Source organism: Selaginella moellendorffii, unplaced genomic scaffold (assembly GCF_000143415.4).
Source record: "Selaginella moellendorffii unplaced genomic scaffold, v1.0 SELMOscaffold_90, whole genome shotgun sequence".
In the NCBI taxonomy this organism is placed as follows: domain Eukaryota; kingdom Viridiplantae; phylum Streptophyta; class Lycopodiopsida; order Selaginellales; family Selaginellaceae; genus Selaginella; species Selaginella moellendorffii.
In genome coordinates this window covers 293916-319085 of record NW_003314351.1, presented here as the reverse complement: position 1 = coordinate 319085, position 25170 = coordinate 293916, and the positions used below count along the sequence as shown (strand labels likewise).

General features: G+C 49.9%; 12 protein-coding genes across 14 annotated transcripts; 4 read left to right on the top strand and 8 right to left on the bottom strand.

Moving 5' to 3' along the window:
- Positions 1 to 121: 121 nt before the first annotated feature.
- Positions 122 to 2212, bottom strand: LOC9660818 (MRN complex-interacting protein). The gene is made up of 4 exons (XM_002988645.2): positions 2100 to 2212; positions 1760 to 2041; positions 914 to 1702; positions 122 to 851 (listed from the first exon to the last, which is right to left on the bottom strand). Exons 1-3 carry the CDS (start codon positions 2145 to 2147, stop codon positions 1136 to 1138), a joined length of 897 nt encoding a protein of 298 aa, XP_002988691.2. The 5' UTR covers positions 2148 to 2212; the 3' UTR covers positions 122 to 851; positions 914 to 1135.
- A 273-nt stretch (positions 2213 to 2485) lies between these two features.
- On the top strand, positions 2486 to 4780 carry LOC9639017 (zinc finger CCCH domain-containing protein 17). Its single transcript, XM_024662534.1, has 10 exons — positions 2486 to 2573; positions 2634 to 3340; positions 3416 to 3502; positions 3569 to 3658; positions 3731 to 3832; positions 3897 to 4043; positions 4102 to 4221; positions 4282 to 4356; positions 4418 to 4515; positions 4582 to 4780. The coding sequence occupies exons 2-10, from the start codon at positions 2897 to 2899 to the stop codon at positions 4721 to 4723; spliced, it is 1305 nt and encodes a 434-aa protein (XP_024518302.1). The 5' UTR covers positions 2486 to 2573; positions 2634 to 2896; the 3' UTR covers positions 4724 to 4780.
- Positions 4781 to 4809: 29 nt separating this feature from the next.
- On the top strand, positions 4810 to 6052 carry LOC112341805 (tobamovirus multiplication protein 2B-like). Of its 3 annotated transcripts, none has more exons than XM_024662540.1 (6): positions 4810 to 4952; positions 5002 to 5064; positions 5115 to 5179; positions 5236 to 5285; positions 5338 to 5382; positions 5493 to 5608. In XM_024662540.1, the coding sequence occupies exons 1-5, from the start codon at positions 4824 to 4826 to the stop codon at positions 5349 to 5351; spliced, it is 321 nt and encodes a 106-aa protein (XP_024518308.1). In that variant the 5' UTR covers positions 4810 to 4823; the 3' UTR covers positions 5352 to 5382; positions 5493 to 5608. The 3 variants fall into 3 exon arrangements, with proteins under 3 accessions (XP_024518308.1, XP_024518307.1, XP_024518306.1); XM_024662539.1 differs by having other exon boundaries at positions 5333 to 5382; XM_024662538.1 differs by having other exon boundaries at positions 5333 to 6052.
- Positions 5369 to 6077, bottom strand: LOC9660816 (dirigent protein 2). Its single transcript, XM_002988644.2, has one exon. The coding sequence runs from the start codon at positions 5955 to 5957 to the stop codon at positions 5463 to 5465; it is 495 nt and encodes a 164-aa protein (XP_002988690.1). The 5' UTR covers positions 5958 to 6077; the 3' UTR covers positions 5369 to 5462.
- A 590-nt stretch (positions 6078 to 6667) lies between these two features.
- Positions 6668 to 8758, bottom strand: LOC112341792 (pentatricopeptide repeat-containing protein At4g02750-like). Its single transcript, XM_024662508.1, has one exon. It carries the CDS (start codon positions 8756 to 8758, stop codon positions 6668 to 6670), a length of 2091 nt encoding a protein of 696 aa, XP_024518276.1.
- A 1753-nt stretch (positions 8759 to 10511) lies between these two features.
- LOC9639016 (omega-hydroxypalmitate O-feruloyl transferase) lies at positions 10512 to 11947 on the top strand. The gene is made up of 2 exons (XM_002988711.2): positions 10512 to 10936; positions 11000 to 11947. The coding sequence occupies exons 1-2, from the start codon at positions 10514 to 10516 to the stop codon at positions 11897 to 11899; spliced, it is 1323 nt and encodes a 440-aa protein (XP_002988757.1). The 5' UTR covers positions 10512 to 10513; the 3' UTR covers positions 11900 to 11947.
- Positions 11948 to 13089, bottom strand: LOC9639015 (desmethylxanthohumol 6'-O-methyltransferase). The gene is made up of 2 exons (XM_024662507.1): positions 12417 to 13089; positions 11948 to 12222 (listed from the first exon to the last, which is right to left on the bottom strand). Exons 1-2 carry the CDS (start codon positions 13087 to 13089, stop codon positions 11948 to 11950), a joined length of 948 nt encoding a protein of 315 aa, XP_024518275.1.
- Positions 13090 to 13289: 200 nt separating this feature from the next.
- Positions 13290 to 15140, top strand: LOC112341791 (pentatricopeptide repeat-containing protein At4g02750-like). Its single transcript, XM_024662506.1, has one exon. The coding sequence runs from the start codon at positions 13290 to 13292 to the stop codon at positions 15138 to 15140; it is 1851 nt and encodes a 616-aa protein (XP_024518274.1).
- On the bottom strand, positions 15140 to 20791 carry LOC9639014 (histone-lysine N-methyltransferase SUVR5). Its single transcript, XM_002988642.2, has 11 exons — positions 20099 to 20791; positions 19475 to 19777; positions 19311 to 19421; positions 19143 to 19253; positions 16274 to 19081; positions 16045 to 16206; positions 15874 to 15990; positions 15714 to 15817; positions 15503 to 15658; positions 15359 to 15446; positions 15140 to 15296 (listed from the first exon to the last, which is right to left on the bottom strand). Exons 1-11 carry the CDS (start codon positions 20558 to 20560, stop codon positions 15189 to 15191), a joined length of 4530 nt encoding a protein of 1509 aa, XP_002988688.2. The 5' UTR covers positions 20561 to 20791; the 3' UTR covers positions 15140 to 15188.
- Positions 20792 to 20853: 62 nt separating this feature from the next.
- Positions 20854 to 21444, bottom strand: LOC9639012 (huntingtin-interacting protein K). The gene is made up of 4 exons (XM_002988640.2): positions 21294 to 21444; positions 21188 to 21243; positions 21065 to 21131; positions 20854 to 21007 (listed from the first exon to the last, which is right to left on the bottom strand). Exons 1-4 carry the CDS (start codon positions 21414 to 21416, stop codon positions 20927 to 20929), a joined length of 327 nt encoding a protein of 108 aa, XP_002988686.1. The 5' UTR covers positions 21417 to 21444; the 3' UTR covers positions 20854 to 20926.
- Positions 21445 to 21484: 40 nt separating this feature from the next.
- Positions 21485 to 23650, bottom strand: LOC112341790 (pentatricopeptide repeat-containing protein At3g09040, mitochondrial-like). The gene has a single exon (XM_024662505.1). It carries the CDS (start codon positions 23648 to 23650, stop codon positions 21485 to 21487), a length of 2166 nt encoding a protein of 721 aa, XP_024518273.1.
- Positions 23651 to 23773: 123 nt separating this feature from the next.
- LOC9639011 (glycine-rich RNA-binding protein 2) lies at positions 23774 to 25152 on the bottom strand. The gene is made up of 3 exons (XM_002988639.2): positions 25026 to 25152; positions 24838 to 24960; positions 23774 to 24426 (listed from the first exon to the last, which is right to left on the bottom strand). Exons 2-3 carry the CDS (start codon positions 24949 to 24951, stop codon positions 23872 to 23874), a joined length of 669 nt encoding a protein of 222 aa, XP_002988685.2. The 5' UTR covers positions 24952 to 24960; positions 25026 to 25152; the 3' UTR covers positions 23774 to 23871.
- Positions 25153 to 25170: the final 18 nt, after the last annotated feature.

The window sequence follows — 25170 nt, the reverse complement described above, 5'->3', positions numbered from 1 at the left end:
TCTTCTGAAGCTTTGTTAGATTCGGCCATGTAGGATACCACTACAAGAGTTGGATTTTTGCCATTAGGTGATTAAAGTAAAAGATGCCATGAAATTCCCAACCATGACGTGCGAGGTATTTGTTTGCTTTCTATGACGTAGAAAGTCACTCACCATTTATGTTAGCGGCATTGGATGAGCGTGAAGGCATTCTACTGCAAGGAGTTTTCCAAGGGTCGTATTTGTTTCACACTTCTAAAGTCCGAATAGTATTTTTACTGGTGAAATATGATTCCTTTTGAAAAAATTTCGTTCGCAATAATGTACCAAGAAAATTTCCCTCTTTTATTAAGTTAGAGATTCAAAGAGCGCTGAACTAGTGGTATTTAAACTGGTGGGGTGAAAATATAGAGCTTGGTAACCACCTTCTCAACAATGTTGAGACCATAAGTTTGCACTGGGGTTGCAATTTCAATGCCATTGATAATTGCAGGATTGTTATCATCTGGTAACCCACCAAAACCGACTCCACCAGTAACAGGGAGTCTTCGAGTGGGGAGCTGCAAGTTTACAGGTCCCTGGATCTCAAAGTGTGATCCATTAGTGAAATAAAATGTGCCTGTAATGAAGAGGAGGTCTGGTGTTTGGCGCCATACAGACTGGAATCCTATGAAGCTTCCAATCTGTTTTGAGTTGTATTCGGGGCCCTCTGTCATTTTGTAGTTGAACTCTAGAGTTGTGGAGTTGGGAGCAGCAGGTTTGATGGAGATGATGAGAGAGGAATTGGTCTGCTCTTGTATGATGTGGAAGTAGAAATTGAGGGTCAGCTTTCTGGGCTTGTTGCAGCACTTTGGATCGTCATGAGATATTGCCTGTTGAAAGAAAGGAAAACATTTGGCAACAACTTAGCAAGGGATATTTGAGCTTTACTCACCATTGTTAATGTCGCTGCTAGGAGAAGTGTGATCAGGAGTTTAAAGCAAGACATTGCAGTGTCTGGAAATTATGTGCCACTCTCAGAACCAGCAGGCGTCCTCGTTTTAAAGATCAATACATGATCTGATTTGATTGTAATGTAGGTTGTGTTTGTTGAGGTTGGAATAGTCGAGTTGGAGAACTCTTTCTTGGCTTGGACTCTTCACCTTGTCGCACCTGACTAAAGAAACGAGGGATGAATGTCCTCTGTCACAAGTTCGTCCGCGAGCTCTGTGTGCAAGGCATCTTCAGGCACGCTTGGCTGCTGCGGATGGAACCACTTTCGGCTACAAGACTGAGCTCTGTCCGTATCAGGCTCCACGTACTGGCTCTTTGTTTCATCGGTCTCTAGATACTTCCTCCATTTGCTCGAGACTGTCCTTGTTGTGCTAGAAGACTGGAGTCCACCAGTATTTTGGTTTCTCCACTCATCCAAACAGCGCCCTGTTTCAGACTTCGTGCCGCAGTTGCTCCATGTTCCCGAGTTCCGGTCGTTCTTCACAGGAACATTTTCCTTTCCCAGGTATTCAGCTCCGTGCAGCTTACTACCAGTCGCAAAGGTCGTCTTTTTGGTGTTCTTCTCGCTTGAAGCTGAATGTGCTTTGAGCGGACCATCAAGCCCATCACATTCGTAACACGCTACTTCGTCGTGCAACCTCTCCGTTCTTTTCCGTTTCATGGCACTCTCTGGGATAAAAGTCACGTACTTCGGATCCTCGTCACCAGCACGAGATTCAACCTGTGAGTCCTACCAAGTGTTGCGATTAGATAAAGGAGAGAACAAAATAATCAACTAGAGACTCACCTCGGTCTCCAAGTACTCGGCCCATTTGCTTGGCTTAGTTTCGTAACCATGGACATTCTTTTCTCCAACTTCGCTTTGTCCATTCTCTTGTGTGGTGAGATCTCCAACGTCGTTCGGTTCAAAGTGATCTTGCTGCTGCGCTAGAGTGGAGTAATTCAGCGTTTGGACCAGCTCTCGAATTTTCTTTGCAGCGCCAGAGCTTCCATAGACCTTGGTGACCGATTGCTTCTCATTGCAAACGCTACAACACCATTTGCTGCTGGATTTCTTCCGTGGCTTCACCTGCAAAGCGAACGCGAGGTTAGCTCGATCAAAAGCTCAAGAAAAGATTCTCAAGTACCTGGAACATTTTGCACGCGTAGCATCGAAGCGCCAAAAACTCCGCCATCGAGAAAACCCTAGAAATTTCCCGCCCTCGAGAAAAAGCTAGGGTTTAAGAGTTCTTCTAGGATCCGGATGAGCGTCAATCGGTTCTGCCCCTACTGGTACCTTAGATCTTGGGGCTTTTCCTTCACCCTGTGTGCTTCTTCTCCAGCGAGAGCCTCCTGGATCCCGAGGAAGATGCCGAGAGAAAGATCCTGCTCTGGTCGTGCCCAGATTGCCCTCACAAGGTGAGAGATTTCGCCCCTAAAATCACAATCCCAGTGAGATTCTTGGGCCCAAATCGATTGAGCAGGAAGAAGCCGCGGACAACGTGACATACCACAAGGTGATCCAGAAGCCATCCGAGGACAAGACGATGCCCGCGATCCTCCCGCGCACTCGCAACGCGCGATGCCCCAAATGCGGGCAATGCGACGCCAGATTCTGGAAGGTAAGAATCAAGATCGCGCCGCGATTGCGATTGCCGCTGCTAATCGACTGGAATTTCCAGGCCAGGCCTCCTGGCGAGCTGCTGGTGAGCCTCTTCTTCGCGTGCTGCCACTGCACGCATCGATGGCAGGAGCGCCCGGAAGAACACGCCGTGTGAGGGCGGCGAGAGAGAGAGAAAGAAAGAAAACCCTCGACACGAGCTCGAAGAACACGAAAAGCATTTAGAATGATTCCCTTTGAAAAACCCTAGAAAGGCGAGGACGAGCCGAGAGCTAGGGTTTGTAGGGCATGGCGCATTGCGATCGATGGCGGCGATGAGGAGCGATGGCCGGCATGGAGGTGGACGACGGCCCCGCTAGGGTTGGCGGCAAGCGCCACATTTCCAGCCATCGCATCCCCCAGGTGTGTAGATACTGGCAAGAAGGCCGATGCAACAAGGGCGATAGCTGCCAGTGGCTCCACTCGTCGGGCCCTGGAACATCCGGGAGGCTCGATGGCGATAATTTTCTCGTAGGAAGCAAGCGGCACAACAATGTAGTTGAGGGGCGGCGATGGGGGAAGCCTCGCGGGCGGAGAGGCGGAGGCGGCGGCGGTGGCGGTGGCGGCCGGGGGATTTTCACAGACGGTGGGAGACCACGTCCCAGGGACAAGCCTTGTATATTTTGGATGAAAGGCGACTGCAATCGTGGTAGCCAATGCAATTTTCTTCATTCCTACAGCACTACTACAGAGATGGAGATGATGACCCAGCTCACAGGCCACACCAAGGTAGACTCGGACTTATCTCTTTCTCGTTTCTCTTGTTCTTCGCATCGGTGTTTGATCGCTTTTACCTCTTCGCAGGCCGTGAAAGGAATCGCATTATCTTCTTCGTTATACACGGGAGGCCAGGACAAGTCCGTCAAAGTGTGGAACAGCGACGACGGAAAGGTTTGCGTCCAGATGCTTATAAGAGTTTTCGTATTGACTTTGCTATCTCTTCCCCTTTGGTTGCAGTGTACAACCACTGTTCCTATGGGATCTGAGGTGGAGTCACTACTTATCGCTTCTGGATGGCTGTTTGTCGGGCTTCCGAACGAAGTCCGGGTGAGAATTCTTTTTTCTGTCATGACAGTGCTTTAACTTCGATGCCTCATGCGTAAAATTCTGTTCTCGCAGGCATGGAACATGCAAACCAATGCTCAGCAAAGTCTGGACGGCCCCAAAGGTCAAGTTTATGCTTTGGCTGTCTGCGAGGATACTTTGTTTGCCGGTTCTCAAGTAAGTAAGCCAATCTTTCAAAGCAAAACCGAAGTGGATGGTTTGCTAACAAGATGTTTTGAAGGACGGAAGCATTCTGGCTTGGAAATACAACACGGCGGTAAATGCTTTCCAGCCGGCGTATGGTTTGTATGGCCACGCCGGTGCTGTTGTAACACTGCAAGCTGCTGGCGGCAGACTCTATTCCGGGTCCACGGATAAGTCCATTCGGGTAGTGTATCAGATTGGTTTGGTGTGAAAAAACGAAAGTATTACATTTTCATGAACAGGTATGGAACATCGCCACCAGAGAGTGCTTATTTACTCTTCATGGCCATTCTAATGTAGTTATGAGCCTGCTTTGCTGGGAGCAATTTTTGTTATCGTGTTCTTTGGACGGGTATATAAAAGTAAGTCGTCTCAGAGTCTTGCTAGCGATGTGTTTTGACGCTGTTTTCGTTTTGCTCCAGGTCTGGGCGGCCACTCCAAGTGGATTAGAAGTCACCTACACGTACCCTGAAGATGATCAGGGAGACGAACTCGATGTAAGCTTTGCAAGTTCTTGCAAGTTTTTTTCGTTTATGTGAATCTTCTCTTTTCGCTCAGGGTGCTCTGGCTTTGTGCGGTACAGTCGATGCGCAAGGGAAGCCAGTGCTCTTGTGTTCATACAACGACAACACTGTGAGACTGTATGATCTTCCAACGTAAGTTCTCCAGCAAACTCTGGGCTGCGAGTCACTCAAACTTACCAGGCGCTGCTTTGTTCGCAGTTTTAACGAGCGAGGAGTTTTGTTCTCTCGAGACGAAGTGAGAGTTTTGCAAGGCGGCCCTGGAGGGCTGGTTTTCTCCGGAGAGAGTTCTGGGGATGTCAAGGTGTGGTGCTGGACCAAGGCCATTTCGTCTACAGGCTGATTGATTGGCGATATAGATTTGCGAAAAAATGGGAATAAAAAAGAGAGCAAAGGCCAACCTATTGTTTGATTTTTAGGGCAGAAGCTATAGTGGTGTCGTCATGGCGATGGCACCAGCGAGTGGGGCGGTGGCAGCGCCGGCGAATGATTCGGCGCTCGATCCTGTCGCGCAGTGCGCTCTGGCGACGCTCAATGTGATGCGGCTGCTTCACGATTCGTCGCCGTGCAAGGTTCGCAAGCTTTGGCTCGATTAGCGATGATTTCTTGCAAATTCTGCAGAGCTTAGAAAGGCTGCCAAGGGATTTGTCGGCAAAGCTACCGAGCATCAGGAACACAGGTTCTGTAAGTCCTCGAAGGTCGATTTTTTCTTTCGAGCTAACAGTCTTTTCCAGCTTTTGCACCAAATGCCAGCAGTTGTGATTTCTCTCGATACTTGCCTTGACAGTGCCGTTCAAAAGTATGGTTTTCCTTCTTCCGGAAAAGAGATTCTTAACGACTTCTTTTTCTTGCTAGTGCTCGACTACTCAAGGATGTGAGACGACTGCTCTCTTCTGAAAATTCTGGTAACCTTTTCAAGTGGTTCTTGAGAAAATGCTAACTTTCGGGACAGAAAAGTCACTGGAGTCTGATAGAAACGAAGACGCGAGCCAGGAAAAACAGGTAACTTCGATTAATTAGAGTGCAAAGAATGAGAGTGAATGGTTTTCTTGATGACGAAGATCTGTGCTAGAGCTTTCCAATCAGTGACTTACCTTGACATCGATCTCCAGGATGACTGAACCACCACTGGCGGACGCGGTCTTGATGGTAGCGTAGCCCCGAGCATTGCGAAACTGGCCGGTTCCTCCGATAACAGCGATCTCCCGGACAGCCTCCGAGGTGTCGTCGGATCCGTGGAAGCTCAGCGTGCTCCCCTTGAAGTCGCCCGTCTGGAACACGGCACTGAAAGTGAGGAGCAAGCTCCTCCCGTCCATGGACGCGACGATCCAAGTCCCCTGGCCCCTTCCAATCGCCGGAGACGATGCGTCGGCCCCCTGAGTGAGCGGATCATCGATGACGCTCACGGTGCCGAAGCCCGCGGTTCCAGGCCCCGCGACCATGACGACGCTCTGGTTTGGAGGAGTCATGTTGTCGTGCATGTAGAAGCGGAGGCTCGTGTCCTTGGCAGCGGCAGCAGCGATCCAGACGAGAATTGCGACTGCCCAGCAGTGGATCAGGGGTGGAGAGGCGAGCATTCTTACAGATTTTCGATGGAGAACTCCTTGTGATCACGCGCGCTTCGAGAAAGACCAAGCATGCTCTGCTTAAATAATGGAAAGTCTTCTCTCCACTTCTCTCTAGTTTGTGTGGTTTGGTAGAAGTCGAATATGTCGGGTATATGCTTGCGAGGAGCACTCGGGTTCGATACCCGGGGTGGATTTTTGATAACCTAAGGTTTTAAAACCATGGAGCCCTAGCCTCCACTAAATTTTCTTCCTCTCCATGTTCTTCGTTTTATCGCATTGCTGGAGTTCACAACACGACAGTGGCGGCGCAGTGCCGTGCCGTGCCAGATCCAGCCACAGTCGATCCAGCCTACAATCCGAGCTTCTTGCGACGGTGCTTTGATGCGTTTGAGAGGCTCTACACAAAGTCTGGGACAGATTTTTCCTTTTTGGTGCTTTGGTTTTGGATCAGATGATGTTTTTGTAGTCGACTTGATGCGGACAGAGATTAACTTGTCTCTGACAAAAAGGCTTTCTGATGATCCAAGCAATCCCCTCTTGCGCTGTGGTTTTGCTCACATTAGTCACTAGATTCTCGCATGCTTTTCGTTTCGACTCAGTCTAGATCTATTGCACAAAACAGAGAAAGTTACAAATCCGCAAGATTGATCACCGCTAGAGAAGTTTTGGGATCGCCCACAACCTCAGTTCTTCCCATCAGATCAAAACCTCCAGACTGATCATACAAGACCATCTTTGACTGAGTCTTTCACTTCCGTACGATGGTGAATGCTCGCCAAAAGCACGTAAGGAGCAGAGTTTTGGGGATCGGCAAGCATGGCCTGTGACGCCGCCACGCTCCCTCCGCGGCTGTTGTCGTGGCTCCTGCACGATCCCAGCAAGCACTTCCAATCCACACTGTCGGGAACAAAGGGCATGCTCGCGACGAGATCGTGTGCGTCTCGCAAGTGCCCCGCGCGACCCAGCAGATCGACTAAACAGCAGTAGATCTTCTTCCCGGGCGTGGCCATCCCGAAATCCGAAACCATGGACGCGAAGCACGATCGCCCAGATCCAACATCCCCGGTGCGGCTGATCGAAACTAGCACGCAAAGGAAGGAGGTTTCGTCCAGTGGAATGGAGCTCATCTTCATGGAATGTAGGAGATGCGTGGCATATTCGTACTCGCTGCCGTGGTGAGCGTACAGAGCCAACATCGCATTGCAAGAAATCGTGTCCAGCTCCGGCATTTGGATCCACAGCTTCTTTGCTTCGTTGACCAGTCCACGCTGGGTATATGCCGAGAGAATCGCGTTCCAAGATGCCACATTTTTGTACGGTATGTCATGAAACACGGCCTTAGCCTCGTCAAGATCCCCGCTTCTGGCAAATGCCGCCACCATTGAGTTATACGAAACTACGTCCCGGTTTTCAATTAAGTCAAACATTAGCTTTGCCTCTTCAATGTAGCCGCCACCAAGGAATGCTGAGAACATTGCGTCGTAACTTACCAGGTTTTTATCTTCCATCTGATCAAATAAGCTCTTTGCTTCCTCCAGACGGCCGTTTTGGGCATATGCAGACAGCATTGAGTTCCAGGAGACGATATCTTTTGTTTCCATTTGATCAAAGAGGGCCTTTGCATCGCCAACTTTCCCTGCGTGTGCGTATGCCGAGAGCATGCAATCCCATGACACCACGTCCCTCTCTGGCATTGAGTTGAGTAGAGAGTTAGCGAGATCGACATGCCCGTTTTGGGCATATCCATTGAGCAAAGTGTTATACGAGACCAAGTTTTTCTGTGGGATTCTGTCAAAGACTTCTTTAGCTCGATCAGTATGTCCTCTCCGGGCATACGTAGCAAGGAGAGTGTTCCAAGAGACAATATCCCACTCTTGCATTCGATCAAACAGACTGGTGGCTTCCTCGATGCAGCTGCTACCAGTAAGGTTGAGATCATAAGCAGACAGCATTGCATTGTAAGAGACAATGTTCTTTTCTGGAATCAAGGAGAAGAGTCTCTTGGCCTTTTCCATATGCTCGTTCTGCGCATATCCCGTGAGCATCGTGTTCCATGAAATTACGTCCCACTCAAGCATCCGACTGTAAAAAATGTGCTCGGTTTCTTCCAGATTCCCTTCATGGGCATAGAGAAAAAGCATTGCATTCCAGGATACAACATCACTTTCGGGAAAAGCGTGAAGCAATATTTTTGCTTCCGAGACATGTCCGCCTTGGGCATATAACGATAGCATTGTGTTCCACGACACCAAGTTTCTCTCAGGCATTTTGTCAAAGAAGTTCTTGACCTCTTCCAAATGTCCAGACCGCGTATGTGCTCCAAGCATAGTTGTCCACGAAACAATATCCCTCTGTGGCATAAGTCTAAATATTCTTTCTGATTCCAGTACCTTTGAGTTCACCATATAGACTGAAAGGATTGAGTTCCAAGAAAAGTGGTCGTGCTCGGGCATTGAATCAAAGATTCTTATGGATTCCTCTAAGTACCCTCTTTGGGCATATGCAGCTAGCATGGCATTCCATGCTACTAAGTCTCTCTGATCCATCCCATCAAAGAGTTTTTGCGCTTCTTTGAGATGTCCATTTCTGGTATACGCGCAGATCATCATTACCCACGAGAATGGATTCTTCGGTCGAATCTCATTGAAGATTCGGCGGGCATTTTCGACACTCGCACACCTGCCGTACATCTGGACGAGAATGTTGAGGGTGAATCGGTCGGGATGGGCAATGCGGGAGTGTATTTCTTGCGCTTGTGAGAGTTCTGTACAAGAGTTTATCAGGCTTCGTACGGCGTGATCTGTGCCCATCATGGTATTGAGAGCATGAGCTTGATCTGTTGATAAAAGTGTAGAAAAGATCTTGGAGATAATGTGTTTTTATAGTATAAGTTTCACTGCCCAAAGTAGAAGAATCATAATAACATCATGAGCGTAATATCCTAATTTTATCATAATAAAAGAGTCAGTATCTACAAGAATTTTTCGAGAGAGAAAAATGGGTTCTTGTGTTCTTGTCAAACCTCCGAGTTCCACTCCACGAACCAGATTCAAGTAAGTTCTTGGTCTTGATCTACTCCAAAAACATGAAAATTACAGGTTACCAGATTCTTATGTGGTGGATTCATCGTTGGTATTTCCTCAAGTCATGCAATCTTTGACGGAAACTCTGGCTGTGAGTTTTACGACGCTATCTCCAGAACTGTAAGAGGGGATCTCATTCCGTCGACGTCAATTCCGATCGCACCATCTTTTGCGGCACAAATGATCCAACACTCAGTGACCAGGAGCTCGTTCCAATGCCTGATGTTCCACCCAGCGCACTACCATCATTCCAAATCGCTCCACTCAGGTTTCGCATTTAAATTATTCTCCTTCACGCCCACCATCCATTCTTTCAAGAAAAAGGCACTGTGCGATGGCACCATCGCCAGATGCTCGTCTTTTGAAGCATTGGCGGCCCATGTCTGGAAGGCACAGACAAAAACCTCGTCCAACAACAACAAAAGAAAAGGTGGCGAACCTCTTTGTGGCTGTTTACAAATGTTGGTCACACGATGGCAAATCTACCAAAGAATTACGTTGGAAATGCGGTGTCTGCTCGGTGCTGGGACACCAGGGTTGAGGAGCTTTGCAACGCCGTTGTGCGTACGGAAGATCCAAGCAGCCATTGGCCATGGTACGTCCGAGGAGTTTTTCCGGTCAGCCATATGGGATGCTGTATTATGTTACAATTGTGCATGACGGAAAATAATACATGGTTTTTCTGTAAAATTGCAAGGAAGATGGAGGAGTGGACGTGTTTATGGGCATGAGTTTTAAGAAAATGGGCAAACTGGAAGACTTCCTCATTGTTTGAGTGTGATTGCTTGGCTTGTCCTAAATTTCCAAAGATTTAGGTGGCATTATCTACCAAGGATAGAACTATAGAACTATCGTCCAGGCGACTCCTCTAGATTTCACGGAAGGCACAATAAAATACTTTGCACGTCCCAAATACTGTTCCTTACTGTTTCTTCATATAGATTTGTGTTTGCCGCTTTTGTTTCCAGTGCCCTCTGGTGACCACTGTTATCCTTCTACTTTGTGGCTGGGAATATCACAATTCATAGAGCTTTGAATACAGCAAATAAAAGAATTTAAACTTGAAGAAAGATAATGCTAAATTATTTATAATGATAAACCGTACTTAGAGATGTACTTTTATCGTGCACCGACACTCATATTCTTATTAGGTGTGAAGAACGAGCAATGCTAGATTGGCTACTCGGCTTCTGCAAGAGCATGCTCATTTGTCAATGGCAAAGGCTGGATTTTGACTACGTGAGGAAGACGTGCCACAATGTGGGGGTCCTCAAACTGTGAAGCTCTGGTAGAGAGGGATGTGATGAACATCATGGGTGATTTACAGGCTGAAATGATTTGTACATGTTCTCCAATGTCGTGTCCAGCTTATGGCCACAAGTTCTCCGTAAGTTTGTCAAGTTACATACTCTAGGAAGGTTGTATAGAAAATCAACCTATAAAAGAGCCAGCAAAATCACACTCTTTGCCATCGAGAAAGAAATGGGTCAGCATGTTTTTGTAGAAGAGGTTTCTGTTTTGAAGCCTCCCATCTCCACTCCTTGCACCACTCTCTTCCTCCACAATCTCGAGCAGCAGCTCTTCTTCCCAGTAGAAATGCTCTTCTCCTACAAAGTCGACTCCCCGGGTTCCACCCGAAACGTTGCCCATGTCGTGCGAGATGCTCTGCAACAGGTTCTCGTCCCGTACTACTTTGTGGCCGGAAGGATCCGAGTGAACGAGGAGCAAGGCCGAGTTGAGCTCGACTGCAACGGGGCTGGAGTCTTGTTTGCCAGTGCGAGCTGCTCGTCCACGATTCGTGACGCTGGAGACCTCCGAATGCCAAATCCAAGCGCGAGAAACTTTCTCGTTTTTCCTACCGAAATGCCCACGGAAATCTGCGACGTTCCGCTCGTAACGATCCAAGTAAGTGTTTCTTCTTGGATGAACTTCCGTTACTTCCACTTATAAGTTGCATCAACCTTGCAGGTTACCAGATTCATATGTGGAGGATTCATTGTTGGTATTTTAGCAAGCCATGCGATCTTTGATGGAACCGCTGGCTGCGAGTTTTACGATGCCATTGCAAGAACTGCAAGAGGGGATCTCAACCCAGCGACGATGACCCTCAATCTTGATCGCTCCGTCTTTCGCAGCTCAAATCCACCCCGACCAACGCTCGATCACCCCGAGCTCGTTTCGATGCCTGATGTCCCAGCCAAGTTGATCTTCAGCCCAGCGCACTATCACCCTTCTAAATCTCTCCTCCCGGGGTTCTCTTTTAAGTTATTCTCCTTCACGCCCGCCATGCTGGATTCATTAAAGAAAAAGGCGCTGTCGGATGGCACTATAGCCAGATGCTCATCTTTCGAAGCTTTGACAGCCCATATCTGGCAGGCACGAGCAAAAGCCTCGCATGACTCCCATGCAACAACAAAGGTGGCGAACCTCTTTGTGGTTGTAAACGTTCGTCACAAGGTAAAAAATTTTCCGAAGGACTTCGTTGGAAACGCGGTGGTGGCTGCTCCCTCCTGCGACACCACAGTAGAGGATCTTTGCAACGCAACATTGTCGTTGTGCGTACGAAAGGTCCAAGCAGCCATTAGGCGTGGAACGGAGGAATATGTGCGGTCAGTAATGGATTGGTGCGAGGGCAGGCATGGCTTCATTGACTTGCCAGGTGGCATGATCATCACACCATGGTCGAAGTTGGCCTTTCACAAGCTTGATTTTGGATGGGGGAACCCGGACTACGTTACGTCAGCCGTGCATGACAGGAAAGAATATGTGGTTTTGCTGTCCAACTGTATGGGAGATGGCGGACTGGACGTGTTTATGGGTATGGAGTTTGAAAAGATGGCCAAACTAGAAGACTTCCTCACGGTATGATTGATAATTGAGTGAAAAGCATAATAAAAGTTTTCCTTTTAAGTCTCACTAAGTCTCGAGCTTATGAGCCTCCACTATAGAGCAGAGACAATTCACATCACCTATAGTTTTGATGTTACTAAACTGTGCTTGAGTGAGGAGCTCTATGAACTGCACGCTTGTTCTCTCTTTGCCTCCTTTGGTGAGGGCCAAGAGGACCAAGTCGAATGCAAATTTGAGTGATTCGAATGGTCCTCTTTCTGCTGGATCCATGTCAATGTCAACAATTATCAGCTTTCCTCCATGGGGAAGTGCCTTGTAGCAGTTTTGGAGAACAAGAATCACTTCGTCATCGTCAAAGTCATGTAGTATAGTCTATAATCAAAAAGAGAGATCAAAGTTGATATCCTATGAGAGTTCCTTACTTTGAGGAGAATTGCATCAGCTGGTGGAATGTTTTCCATCATGTCACCACGAACATGCCTCACACCTTTAGAAATATAAAATTATTTTCAAAAAGATGTATATATTTTTTTACCTGGAATGGCTGGAGCAGCGTGGGCAACATGAGGAAGCTCATAATTCACACCAGCAATGTGGGGATACTTTTCCATAACCCTGCCAATATCGGCTCCAAAACCTCCTCCCGCATCCACTAAAACTCCTCTAATCTCATCAAAACCATGATAAGTTTGTAGAACCGAGTCCATGGTAACATTGGAGATGGCCACCATTCCCTGGCTAAAAAGCCCCAGAAACTCTGGATTTTTCTCCATGTACTCCCAGATAAACATCCCTTGGGCTCTCTGGAAGGGGACCTCGCCACCGTGAAGTATGAATTCGTGTATGTGATGCCACCCTGAAGTTACGACCTCGTCTTGCAGCATGAGCAGCCGAGCAAACTTCGATTCAGTGAGCATCTCGCAGAGCTCGGTGCTTCCATACTTGAATTCGCCTGGAACTTCCAGAGATTGAATCTTTAGAAGAACTTTCTTTACCACCAAGTAGTCGAGGAGACGACGAAGAGGGGCTAGTTGGATGTTTGTGCCTTGGAGCCGGGCCGCGATTTCTTCCAAGCTCATAGATTTCTCCAAAGAATCGGAGAGAATGTCTGGAATTCTAAGAAAAACCGCGGCCTTGATCCCGAAAGAAGTCGCATGGCCGATGGCCATCTCCCACAGAGCCGCGAGATTCTGCGCGTGAGAAGCCATAGCCAAGCGCCCAAAAACCTTTGAATTTAAATTCAAAAAAGATTCGGTAAATGATTCTCCCCTCGACCAAGGCCGAGTGCGCGGGGTTGATTCGATCGTGCAGTAGCATAGGACAGGCGCGCGACCTCCACTTGCAAATCCAAATCTCCCTCCGGAATCTCCTCACCCAGGATGCCTTCCTCGCCAATCTCCTCGTCCAGATGTATGGGCGATTGGGCAGCGTGGACGAGGCGCGCGCCCTCTTCGATCGAATCCCCAGAAGGAACTCCTTCTCCTGGGTGCTCATGCTCACGGCTTACGTCCAAAACGGGTTTCTGGATCGCGCCAAAGCGCTGTTCGACCAGATCCCTCACGCCAATCCCGTGGCGGCGAATGCGTTGCTGTCGGCGTACGCCCACGCCGGCGATCTCGCCGCAGCAAGAAATCTGTTTGATTCGTTGCGCGAGCCCGAGTGGCAGAGCCTCGCACTTTGGAACACGATGCTTTCGGCATATGCCCTTACCGGCCATCTGGAAGAGCTCGAGCGTCTCTACAAAGAGATGCCGATTTGGGACAGGGTCTCGTGGACGGCCATGCTGACCGCGTACGGAAGATCTGGTGATGCTCGAAAAGCTAGTCTTGTGTTTGAATTCATGGCCGAGAGGGACATGGTTTGCTGGAGCGCGATGATCACTGCATTTGCCCAAAACGGGCAGTTTTTCAGCGCAGAAAAACTCTTTCGCTTGATGCCGGAGACTGATCTAGTGTCCTGGAATGCGATGCTAGCGATGTACGCACAAGCCGGAAAGATAGAAAATGCGAAGAAAACTTTTGATTCGATGCCCGAGAGAGATCTTTTTGCATGGTGCGCACTGCTCACAGGATATGCCCAAAACGGGCATCTGGAGACCGCGTTTTTCTTGCTGGATTCGATGCCGGAGCGGAACCTGGTGCCCTGGAACGCAATCCTCTCCGTCTGCGTGCAAAGGGGTCTCTTGGACGAGACGAAAAACATCGTCGATTCGATGCCGGAGGTCGATCTGATCGCCAGCAACGGGCTGCTCATCGCCTACGCTCAAGAGGGTGATCTCCAAAACGCAAGAAAAATCTTCGATCGATTGCCCGAGCGCGATATCGTGTCATGGAACGCGATGCTCTCGGCCTACACCCATCTCGGCCTCGTCGACGAGGCCAAGAGCTTCGTGGAGCAAATGCCCGAGGTGAGCATGGTGACGTGGAATGCCACGCTGTATTCCCTCAGCCAAGCTGGTCATGTCATGAGGGGAAAAGCTCTCTTTGAAGAAATGAAGTTCAAGGACTACTACTCCTGGAATGTGATGCTCTCGGTATATGCCCAGAACGGGCATCTGGAAGAAGCCTTGGACGTCTTCCACTCCATGCCCGAGAGAGGTATCGTCGCCTACAACACAATGATCGCAGCGCACGCTCAAAACAAGGATCTGGATCGAGCAAAAGCGCTGTTTTTCCAAATGCCGGAGTGGGATACAATCACCTGGAACGCCATGATCACCGCGTTTGCGAACAAGGGTCTTCTCAACCACGCGCGGCAATTGCTACGCTTGATGCCGGAGCCCAATCCCATCTCCTGGAACGCTCTCATTGCAGCTTTTGGAAGCAATGGACGCCTGAGTAGCGCTGTGGAGATTTTCCAGGAGATGGTTCTCGAGGGATCCAAGGTGAGCGAGACGACTTTCGTTTGCTGGCTCCTCGGTTGCAACCACAACGGAAACGTTGCTTCTGGCTGGTCGTGCTTCCGATCGATGTTCGAACACTCTGTCACACCATCCAGACAAAGTTACTCGTGCATGATCGATATACTTAGCAGGGCTGGTTACCTCAGAGACGCCGAGGATCTCATTCGCTCCATGCCTTACGCTCCAGACTTTGTCGACTGGCAGTGCTTGCTCGGAGCTTGCCGAGGGAGCAGCGAGAACCGCAGAGGTGGCGCTCGAGCTGCAAGGCAGGCAATCGAGTTAGAACCAAAAGACGCTTCCACTTACGTGCTGTGGGCGAACATCGAGGTCCCGAAGCAAAAGCTTGTTCGTCTCTAGAGTTTCAAAAAGGCTTTTCTCTTTTGGTCTCTGTGAATATTTACAACACTAATACAACCTTCCTCGGCATCCAGACGATCCACAGTGGCACGGGCAACCCCTCCCTGGTAATAACTTGTACCTGTAGTCGTAAGATAGTTCTTCTCCGCAAAGAATCTGCGAGAAACAAAAAAAAAACTTAGTGGAGGTCCGTTTGTCACCCATGGCTCGGTACTTACATCACGGCTAGCAAATAATCCAATGTGCGCGAGTTGATAGTCCATGCTCTCCACTAACACCTGATAGTTTACAAGGTTCGGGGAACAACTGCGTAAAGCCAGCATTCAATCAGCAACGCATCCACGATATTGCCGTCACAGTACCTGTGGTTTATAAACCTCGCAACGTTTCCATGCTTTGTTGCATCTATAACAAACGGTTTTATTCTTGGAACTCTGCTTGGTCCCCTTCGAGATCTCCCTCCGGTGTTTAAGTGCACATCAATGTCGTACAGATAGCTACAACCAACTTGATCGTATCTGTCCAATCAAAGTGTAAGACGAAATCCGGAATCCAGATCTGCAAGAAAATCACCTTTCCCCTCGCCGATTTGCTTCTTGGTCGTTCAGTACTTCACCAAGGTACTCGCAAACAAACGTTCCACGGGAGATGTTTTGAGCGGCCCTCACAGCCCATCCCTTTGACAACACAGGCACTTAGTTAATCCATCTTCACCGAGGAAAACAAATAATACCTTGTGCCTCGTCTTGAAAACCTCCAGTTTAACGTTTACACCTCTCTGAAGAACACGATTCGGACACTCCTCGGAGCACATACAACTCGTATTGCACTCGTAAACGAGGTAACCCTCCTGCAAAACAAGATACGAATGAGCTATCCTACTAGGTAGAATAATGACGCTTACTTGAAGAACGATGCGGCCTTCTCCATCGTATGGAAACCTCCGAAGCATTTCTTCTCCCCATATGTCACATGCATCTGCGTAATCACTATCAAACATTTCCACGTGATCGCACGACCTTGCTGAGCATCGACCCCGTCCGCAAGAACAGCCGATTTGCGAATCCTGGAAGTTACAAAGACAAAAAACAGAAAACCGAGAAATTAGAACTTGAGAACCAATATAAACAAACCTTCGTATCAAGTCCCAAAGACGGATCAAGCAAACGATCTGTGACGTAGCTGAAAGTCTCCCACGGTTTTAGAGAGTCGACGTGGTACGACTTTCCCTCCCTACACTGCAAGCAGTTGCAGGGATCGGTCTCTTCGTCCTCCACACAAGGAACCGGTACACGCTCTTTCCCGAAGCTTATGTCTTCGCAAAGAACCACACTCTTTTTCCTGGCCGACGCAGCAACGGCACCCTTCCGGAAAACATGCAGCCTCATTTCCGAGGTGCGCTCTGGAGCTCTAACGGTACAGTTTTGAGGACAAGTGAAACCATCTCGAGCCCACTCAATCTCCTGCGGGGCAGCCAGTTTCACAGCGTTTGCGTGCGTTCCCTTGGGGACTGAGTCGTACTGTTCTTCCAGAGTGCGGTAGAACCGTGCCTCGCAGCATGCAGACCGAGCAGCAGCTAGAATTTCATCATCTCCAGGAGGTCCAGGCAGCTTGGCAGCAGCCCCACGTCCAGCTTCCGATCTCTCGCTCTTCTGTTGCTGCACGCTGTGCAGTGCCTTCTTGATGCGAAGAATGGAGTTCATCCCATGCTGGCTGAGTTTTCCACGCCTCCGGTTACTACGGTTGCCTTGAGTCACGCCCGTTCTCGATTTCGAGATTGTCCCAACGTGTGAGGACATGTGTACTGCTTGATGATGCCGGCCCAAGTCTGGTAGCGCACGGAATTTTTTCCCGCACAGCTTGCAGGTGTACTTGTGCTCCGAGCCGTCGTTGTCTACAGAGTAGCAGTTCCCATCGAGGTACTCGAGTGCTTCCATCTCGTCAGCCGAGTAGTCCGAGCTAGGAATGTCCATGAAGTCTTCGTCGTCCAGAGAATCTTGCTGGTTGTCATCTGAAAGTACCGGGAATGGTTCTTCTGCAGTGACAAGATCGTCGTCCGGCATCTTCGTGTCTTCCGCAGGATCCTCAGCTGGTAGAGCGAGTGTTGGCATTGCACTGAGATGATCCGAATGTCCCGACACCACGTGATCCCACAGAGCCTCGAAGTGTGGAAACTGCTCGTCACAGTTGATACAGATGTGAACGGCGGGAACGTCCGTCAAGGCTTCATGATCGGCCTTACAGTGTCTCTCCAGGCTCGACTTGTTCGTAAACTCCTTGTTGCATTCCTTGCAGGCATAGCCTTTCAAGAACCAGTGTGCCTCTGTCTCATGAGAAGCCTTCCAGTGGTTGCCGAGCTCCACCATCTCCGCAAACTCGTCGTCACAGATGCTGCACTTTATCTTTTCTTGCTGCTTTTGCTCGGCGTGGTCACCCGATAGCTGCTCTGGACATTTGCCTTCAACCTCCGCGGCCCCTTCTGGAGTTGGTTTCGATGCCTCCGCACGCTCTTGAAGCTTCAAGAACCTCCCGAGCTTGTCCTTCCGCTGGTTTACTAGCTTCATCAGTGCCGTGGCAGCATGGATATCCTTGGAGGCTTCAGCAAGCACCCAATCCAGTAGCTTGTCAGCCGAGTCGGTAGTGTCACTGGTACTGGCTCCTTCCATTTTCGCACTTTCCATATACCTGCTGAGCCAGCTTTTTGCTTTAAGCACAGTTTGTGCTTCGTCCAGCTTCTTCACTTCAGACGGAGCCGCATCTTCTTGCTGCGAGTTGCTATCCGGCTGATGCTTCTCACAGTAGAAACTTCCCGGTCTTGATTTGTGAGAGCACTGATCGCCATTTACGCACCTCCCAAGGCAGCGAACCCGCGTCGCTGCAGGCCCGTTGTTTCTAATTATTCTTCCCATCCGCTTGAGATGCCAACTATAGTTTCTCGCTCGCTCTATAGAAGCCGTCACCTTTCTTCTCCTGGGACTGCTTTCTTCTCTAACGTCTTCGCCAGTCGGAGGCTCTTGTTGTGTTTTCGCATCTGTTTCTGCTTCCTCCTTGAATTCGTGCTGCTGAGGTTCTGGTTCCACGTTTTCTTCGGTCGCCCTCTGGGAGCTTTCAGCGGTTACCAACTGCGGATTTAAATGAGGTGCGTCCGCAAAACTGTGCTTCTTGCAAAACAATGAATCTTCTTTGGCTCTGTGCGTGCAGCGCCTCCCATACTTCGTGATCCCTTCGCATATCTTATCACCCGGCATTTTCGGAATAATCGTTGTCGAAGACTTCGGTGTAGCTGCGACGGCTTTGGGCGGCGGCGGCGGCGGTGGTGGTGGTGTATACTCCAGTTTTTTCACGCCTTCTATGCCGTCCCCAAAAGCCAAACTCATATGCTTGCAGCAGTACAGAGAGCCTTGGCTTGGAAACCGGGTGCACTGCCTTTTCTTCTTCTCCATATACGCAGCACAAAGCTGGTAGTTCGAGCTGAGCCTCTTACTGATAGGCGCTGTAGACTGATTTATCAGCGAGCTCGAGCGGCCAGACAGGTCGTCATCCTCGGATTTCGGTACCGATGCTGGTGTCGACGTAAGTACTTCAGCGGATGGTGCTTTGGGCCTCTGTTGGTTGTCGGCAGTGTAGCCGTTCACTTCGTCTTCCTTTTTCACTGGGGTTGAGACGGGAATAAGTTGCGTTGGGTATCTTCGGCGAACATCTAGCTTCGACCTCTTTAGAGCCAGCTCCACGTTCGCTGCGTCCGAACTCAACCTCCGGCGCTTAAGAGTCTCGGAATCCGCAAACAGCGACGAGTCTGGCGTCATCGAGATGCTCGGATAGACGCTTCTGTTTTCGATCACTGCTCGCTTCCAATCTTTCCATTCTGTTCCAACAGCGGACTGTTCTGGTGCATCCCAAAGCGCATGGACAGTTTCCCATAGAACAGCGTTTACCAGCTCCTGCAAAACAGAAAAGAAAACCGAGATTTAAAGTTCCGAAAGTATTACACACGTTATTGACCTTGTTAAGATGTTCAACGGTTTGTGCACTCTTAGCAACTTCACAGTCATTCTTCCACCTGTTAAAGCTTTCTTGAAGCCATGTCTCGTTATAGCACGTTAGCTGGATCATCTGCAATTACCTTAAGACATAAGCAGCACACCTTTTTCAAAACGTTACGTTACGCACCCCGAAAAGCTTGACAAGCATTTTGCTAACGTCTGAATACTCTTTAGATTCCACGGCCTGGTTCGCAAAAGTCTTCCACGCGTTGACATTCTGAGCGCTATCTACGACTGCCTGCAAAATTACCACTGTTGGGAAACCAAACCAAAAAACTATTCAGGAAAAACCTTAATGGGCAGGCGGTCGCTGATGTCAAGCATGTTGGCGGCCAAGACACGGAGCATGTGGTGCTTTGGAAGGTCGAGATTTTCCACCGCATCTCTACCGCTTTGATGTGTTCCAAAGGCGAGCGGCTCGGGACTCTCCGTGATATGGCAAGCATACTCAAGGTCCACCCAAGAGTACGTTCGAGAATTCGGAAAGAACACCACCACATATGTCTTCTTGCTGTACGTAGGCATGGCTCTCACCGTCGCGGACGAGCAATCGCTTGGGTAGCACTGTATACAAGCTCGCCATTTCCCTCGCCACTGTAAAAGGAGAAAGAGAAAAAAAGCTCAGAGACTCAACAATTTACTGCCAGGCGAAATTCCAACTCTAGAACAAGAACCAAAATCATCCATTTTTGAAAGCCCCAAAAAGCATGCACCAAGAACTCATGCAGGGCCAAGTCAACTAATGATCGCGAGATTTAAATCCATTACCCTAGGCACTAGATCCAGGACCTTGCACGAATGCTAGCTTCTATAAGATGCCTCGAATGCATGAAAGGAACTCAAAGAATCAACATACCCACCAAGAAAAAGAACGAACTTTGAGAAGAAGGAACTAAAGAATCGAAATTTACGCACCTTGACCCAAAGAGCTATTCCACCTTCCTGCGTCATGGTCGGCTCTTGCATCTCACTTATGCCTATAATGCTCGTGGTAGTCGCGGAAACACCCTTTTTCTTACTCCATCCCTTAGGTCTTGCCTTACGTCCACCGTCCCCACTTGTACTCACGACCCCAGTTAAACTTTTTCCACAACCCGGGCTGCCCTGTTCATCCTCCTCCAAAATTTCTTTCCCGGCCAAGTCCTTTGCAAGTTCTTCCTGGGAGCTCAGCACGCAGCCTAGCAAATCCCCATCGCTCTCGCTCCTCTTCACCTCTCCCAGCAGGAATTCCTTGGCCAGAATCCCATCCCCGGCCAAATCCTCCTCCACATTCTTGGAAATCGTCGCGGATGCCGCAATCACTTGCTCGTCATCGAAGTTTGAATAGTTGCAAAGGCAGCTATCGACGGCGGTGGTGACTGTAGCGCCATCCCCCATGGATTATCACCCTGGCGAGCTCCTGCAAAGATCTATTCCACTAAACCCTGCCCCGCGGAGACGATGCCGGCCCGGAGATTGCAGCCTTATACCTGGAAGATAGTTGCGAGCTTTGATCGTCGCGCTGGAGTGAATGGAATCGTCGCGGGAGGGAGGAAATATCGATGCGCTCGAGATGACCTAGCGAGAGCTTGGCGTGCCGGGGTGGATCACTCTCGACGATGGAACGAACTCGTCCTTACATTATTAAAGCCCTAAAACACAAACCCTAGCAGCAGCTAGTCGCCAAGCCCTTAAAAAAGAAAAATGTGCCAAAGGGCAACAGTGTCTTCGTTTAGGGTAGTATTTTTTTATATTTTAAGTCTATCAAGTGAGGAACGATCGAAGTGCTGCTACTGCGTCTCCCTTGTGCTCTCGCAGCGTTCTCTCGGCGATCTTCCTATCAATCTGGAAGAATTTGCAAGAGTGAGGAGGAGATATTTGGAAGAACTTCGCCAAGAATACCTCGAGCTCATTCGCGATAACGTCAATGTGCGCTGGATCTATCTTCACAGCTGCGAGTTCTTTCTCCCTAAAATGCAAAAAAACACTTAGAAGAGAAAGAACCAGGCAAGAGAAACACAGCACCTTAATCTCTGGATGTCTCTATCGGCATCAGACGTCGCCGCAATCGAAGCCATAGCCTAGAAAACAGTCGACTTTTGCTAGATTTCGAAGAAAAAAATCCACTCACCTGTTGAACACGAGTAGAATCCAGCTGCCTCTCCTCCACATGATCGGTAATCTTGTCTAGCGCCTTGGATTGCTGCTGCCTGTCCTTGGAATCGGGCGCGCGAGCCGGCTCCTCGTCCGCCATTGCCCCAAGAACCCTAAACCAAAAATCTCGTTGTTTGCCCAAGAACCCTAATCTTAACTTTGACCAGATCAGTCAACGACGCTGACCACCTTTGACTCGGAGAAAGTGTTGGCCATGAGCGCGTACGCTCCTGGATCTCTAGCGTCCAGCCGCAGCATCGCCTCAAACGCCAGCTTCCCAATCTCCAAGTTCCTCCACTTCCTCGACGCGTTCATGATCGATGTCCACACTGTCAAGTCCGGCTCGAAAGGCATGCTCTTCACCATCGCCACCGCCTCTTCCAGATGGTTTGCTCGAGCTAGAAGATCCACCACGCAAGTGTAGTGCTCCACGCTGGGAACCACCCTGTGATCCTCGGAGATCATCATCTGGAAGAACTCCATTCCTCTCTCCACCAATCCAGCGTGACTGCACGCCGTCAAGACGTGAAGGAAGACGATCCCATCGATCGCTACGCGCTCTCTTTTCATCCTCTCCCCCACCTGGAACACCCCTTGAGTGTCACCCTGCTGGCTAAACCCCGCGACTAGAGCTCCCCAAGCCACCGAATCTTTCCTCTGGATCGAATCAAACACTGCTTGAGCTTCCACCATGCTCCCACACTTCCCGTAGAAATCGACTACTGCTGTTGCTAGAACCGTGTCCCTGGCCAGATCAATCCTGGGACTGCTCGCTACTTCGCTGTGGATCTTCCTGCCGGTCGAGAGAGCTGCTAGATTCCCACAGGCCTTGAGAGCCGCGACGTAAGTTAGAGCGTCCGGCTCAATCCCGCTACCTTTCATCTGTTCCAGGAGCTCCAGAGCGACTCTAGCTTCTCCTTGAGCGCTCTGTGCGTGTCCGAGGATCAGTGTGTTCCACGAGACCACGCTTCGTTGGATCATACCATCGAAGACCCGACGAGCTTCGACGAGTAATCCACACTTGCAATACAGATCCAGCAGCGTGTTGGCTATGAATACGTCCTTCCTGTAAACGGACCTTAGCACCTGTGAGTGAAGAGCAAATCCTATCTCCAAACTCACAACTTTGAGAAGCTCACCTCCAATCTGCGATGGTGTTTCTCGAGCAGCCAGAGAGCTGCAAGCTTTGAGAGCCGCGACGTAAGTTCGAGAGTCCGGTTCCATCGGCCTTCCATCTCCGTGTTGCATCAGCTGGAAGAGCGTCAAGGCCAGGCGTTCTCGTCCATTCTGAGCCAGCGACAGTAGCATGATGTTCCACGAGACTAAATCGCGAGTTTTCATCTTGTCAAACACCGCCAGTGCCTCCACAATCCTTCCACACTTCGAGTACATGTCGATCAAAGTGTTGGCCACGAACATATCCGCTGTATGACCCGTCTCTCGAGCCTGGGAGTGAATCTCCATTCCTTTTTCCAGGCTCTCCATCTTCACAAGCTCTCCATTTACGCGTGTACCTTCTTCTTTCTCCGCCAGGCCAATGCAAGCCTCAAGAGCAGCGACGAAAGTCCAAGAGTCTGGCGAGATCATACTCTCCTCTTCTCGCATCCTCGAAAACAATCTCATGGCGAGCTCGCCCTCCCCGTTCTGAGCACACCCGATGATGATCGAGTTCCAAGTCACCACTGATCTCTTCTTCATCCGGTTGAAAACTTTCACTGCCTCGTCGACTTTGCCAACTTTGCAGTAGAGATTCACCAGCGAGCTCGCCACAAAGAGGTTGGATTCGTGTCCTCTCTTCGCTGCAAGAGCGTGTAGAGCCAGGGCCTTCTCTAGAGCACGCTCCTCCCGAAAAACCATCTCTTTGTCCATTTTCTTTGGAAGCTGCTTCCTCCGCCACTGTTCTTGCTCGGCCAAGCTCGTACAAGCTCTCAGCGCCGCCACCATGCTACACGAATCTGGAAGAAATCCCTGTCCCTGCATTGCCTCGAAGAGCTCCAGCGCTAGCTCGCCCTCGCCACACTGGGCATACCCCAAAACAATGGTGTTCCAAGACACAAGGCTTCGCTGCTTCATCGTGTCAAACACCGATCGCGCATCCGGCATGCTCCCAGCCTTGGCATACATATCGATCAGCGTGTTGGCCACGAAGAGATTCCCATCGCTCCCTGCCTCCACCGCTCGGGCGTGGATTCTCCTCCCGCTCTCCAGATCCCTGGAGCTGCTGCATGATTTCAACGCCGCAATGAGCTCCGTGATAGCGCCATTCTTCTTCCCTAGATTCTCCCGCTTCGCCCTGGCGATGGGATTCACCGAGGGATCGAGGATTTCCGCCATGCTGCTTACCGCATTTTTATCAGGAACCCTAAATGATTAGAGCATATTCTGATCTATAAAAGAGAATATCCTGTCAAGCCCTACAAGATTCGAAAAGAGAATAATCGAAACGACTATACTCTCTAGTTATAAAAGAAAATTTGTCTTGCAGAGTAGCTTACTTCCAAGCTAAAAGAGGGAACATACAAGTAGAACCACACCTCCTTTCACACAAACACCACTTAATACCCATCGTCGTAAGAGCCGCGGCTCCCACCGTTGGATCGACCCCCGCCAGCGGGGCGATCGTACGGTCCAGACCTGCTCCGGCCACCGCCATCACGGGGTCTATTATACCCCCCGTTACCACGGTCACTCCCACCACCGTAGCGTCCGCTTCCGCCTCGGTCACCGCCTCGGCTTCCACCATACTTGTCACCGCCGCCGCCGCCACCGCCGCTGGTACAGTCTCTCGCCCAGTGGCCACTCTCGCCACACTTAAAGCAGCCACCGTTGCCGCCACCGCCGCCACCCCCGCCGCCGCCGCCGCCGCCACTGCCGCTTCTTCTTCCATAGCCTCCGCCATCTCGGCCCCCATCTCGGCCTCCATCGCGGTCTCGGCCACCGCCACCGCCTCCTCCGCCGCCAGACTTTGGCTGGGCTTTACTCACAGTGATGGAGCGGCCGTCCAGATCTTTGCCGTGCATGCCATCAATCGCGTCTTGCATGGAGTTCTCGTCGCCAAAGGTGACGAAGCCAAAGCCGCGAGATCTTTCAGTGTCCCTGTCAAGCACCACCTACAAAGCAAGAAAAAAGAGTTCCAAAAGTTAGAACCTCTGCAAATCGAGCGAACAAAAACTAGCTACGAGCTCTACGAAAAACAAAACATCAAAGCTGCGTTAGTAGCATCACACAGGCAAATCAAGCAAGCAGGAAATGAAAAAAAAGAAAGAAAGAAGCTTGCAAGAAGACTGAGCAAAAAATCCTTTTGCAACCATCCAGACATCCAAGTTTTTCTTGTGGAAAGAACGAGGACAGATTGGGGAGGCCAAGGGTTTCATCTGTCTCAGTATCCTACCTGTTTGGGGCCTGTAAAAAGAAGAACAATAGCAACTCTCTAGTAGCAAGAACAAGAGCGTAACAAAACCGGACGGGATCCAAAGAGAGAGCCAGCCACACAGAGATCATTTCAAAGTTTCCTTGAAAACCTTGGCTTCAATAACGGTGCCATAGGGGCTGAATGCGTCTTCCAGGTTGCGATCAGTGGTTGCCCAAGACAAACCCCCAACGAAGCACCGGAATTCATCGACTGCCGCCGCCATCGCGAGAATCTGCGCAAGAGGAAACGGCGGGAGGGATCGAGCTTCAACCACGGCAGATCTGGCGAGAGACTTACAAGTGGGGCGCGTAGATCCGGACGAGAGCTGCGCGGCGCGACTGGCCCTAGGGTTATTCACTAGAGAAACCGACTCAAAAGCCAATCCAACGGTCAACACGTACGCTCAAGATCCAACGGCTGCAAACCACCCCTTGATCTTATT

What these genes read in the sequence shown, in the direction of transcription:
- LOC9660818 (XM_002988645.2), bottom strand. Translation starts at nt 2,147, where the DNA reads ATGGCGGAGTTTTTGGCGCTTCGATGCTACGCGTGCAAAATGTTCCAG. An exon ending in ACGCGTGCAAAATGTTCCAG is followed by an intron (nt 2,042 to 2,099) that starts GTACTTGAGAAT and finishes TTCGCTTTGCAG; the next exon opens with GTGAAGCCACGGAAGAAATC. An exon ending in CCGAGTACTTGGAGACCGAG is followed by an intron (nt 1,703 to 1,759) that starts GTGAGTCTCTAG and finishes AACACTTGGTAG; the next exon opens with GACTCACAGGTTGAATCTCG.
- LOC9639017 (XM_024662534.1), top strand. Translation starts at nt 2,897, where the DNA reads ATGGCCGGCATGGAGGTGGACGACGGCCCCGCTAGGGTTGGCGGCAAG. An exon ending in GGAACAGCGACGACGGAAAG is followed by an intron (nt 3,503 to 3,568) that starts GTTTGCGTCCAG and finishes CTTTGGTTGCAG; the next exon opens with TGTACAACCACTGTTCCTAT. An exon ending in CTTTGTTTGCCGGTTCTCAA is followed by an intron (nt 3,833 to 3,896) that starts GTAAGTAAGCCA and finishes GATGTTTTGAAG; the next exon opens with GACGGAAGCATTCTGGCTTG.
- LOC112341805 (XM_024662538.1), top strand. Translation starts at nt 4,824, where the DNA reads ATGGCGATGGCACCAGCGAGTGGGGCGGTGGCAGCGCCGGCGAATGAT. An exon ending in ACGATTCGTCGCCGTGCAAG is followed by an intron (nt 4,953 to 5,001) that starts GTTCGCAAGCTT and finishes CAAATTCTGCAG; the next exon opens with AGCTTAGAAAGGCTGCCAAG. An exon ending in GCTCTCTTCTGAAAATTCTG is followed by an intron (nt 5,286 to 5,332) that starts GTAACCTTTTCA and finishes CTTTCGGGACAG; the next exon opens with AAAAGTCACTGGAGTCTGAT.
- LOC9660816 (XM_002988644.2), bottom strand. Translation starts at nt 5,957, where the DNA reads ATGCTCGCCTCTCCACCCCTGATCCACTGCTGGGCAGTCGCAATTCTC.
- LOC112341792 (XM_024662508.1), bottom strand. Translation starts at nt 8,758, where the DNA reads ATGGGCACAGATCACGCCGTACGAAGCCTGATAAACTCTTGTACAGAA.
- LOC9639016 (XM_002988711.2), top strand. Translation starts at nt 10,514, where the DNA reads ATGGGTCAGCATGTTTTTGTAGAAGAGGTTTCTGTTTTGAAGCCTCCC. An exon ending in TTCCGCTCGTAACGATCCAA is followed by an intron (nt 10,937 to 10,999) that starts GTAAGTGTTTCT and finishes TCAACCTTGCAG; the next exon opens with GTTACCAGATTCATATGTGG.
- LOC9639015 (XM_024662507.1), bottom strand. Translation starts at nt 13,089, where the DNA reads ATGGCTTCTCACGCGCAGAATCTCGCGGCTCTGTGGGAGATGGCCATC. An exon ending in CGCTGCTCCAGCCATTCCAG is followed by an intron (nt 12,223 to 12,416) that starts GTAAAAAAATAT and finishes ACGATGACGAAG; the next exon opens with TGATTCTTGTTCTCCAAAAC.
- LOC112341791 (XM_024662506.1), top strand. Translation starts at nt 13,290, where the DNA reads ATGTATGGGCGATTGGGCAGCGTGGACGAGGCGCGCGCCCTCTTCGAT.
- LOC9639014 (XM_002988642.2), bottom strand. Translation starts at nt 20,560, where the DNA reads ATGGGGGATGGCGCTACAGTCACCACCGCCGTCGATAGCTGCCTTTGC. An exon ending in AAGGCCGCATCGTTCTTCAA is followed by an intron (nt 15,991 to 16,044) that starts GTAAGCGTCATT and finishes CTTGTTTTGCAG; the next exon opens with GAGGGTTACCTCGTTTACGA. An exon ending in GCGAGGTTTATAAACCACAG is followed by an intron (nt 15,447 to 15,502) that starts GTACTGTGACGG and finishes GGCTTTACGCAG; the next exon opens with TTGTTCCCCGAACCTTGTAA.
- LOC9639012 (XM_002988640.2), bottom strand. Translation starts at nt 21,416, where the DNA reads ATGGCGGACGAGGAGCCGGCTCGCGCGCCCGATTCCAAGGACAGGCAG. An exon ending in ATTCTACTCGTGTTCAACAG is followed by an intron (nt 21,244 to 21,293) that starts GTGAGTGGATTT and finishes ACTGTTTTCTAG; the next exon opens with GCTATGGCTTCGATTGCGGC. An exon ending in TTATCGCGAATGAGCTCGAG is followed by an intron (nt 21,008 to 21,064) that starts GTATTCTTGGCG and finishes AAATTCTTCCAG; the next exon opens with ATTGATAGGAAGATCGCCGA.
- LOC112341790 (XM_024662505.1), bottom strand. Translation starts at nt 23,650, where the DNA reads ATGGCGGAAATCCTCGATCCCTCGGTGAATCCCATCGCCAGGGCGAAG.
- LOC9639011 (XM_002988639.2), bottom strand. Translation starts at nt 24,951, where the DNA reads ATGGCGGCGGCAGTCGATGAATTCCGGTGCTTCGTTGGGGGTTTGTCT. An exon ending in GCACCGTTATTGAAGCCAAG is followed by an intron (nt 24,427 to 24,837) that starts GTTTTCAAGGAA and finishes CTTGCTTTGTAG; the next exon opens with GTGGTGCTTGACAGGGACAC.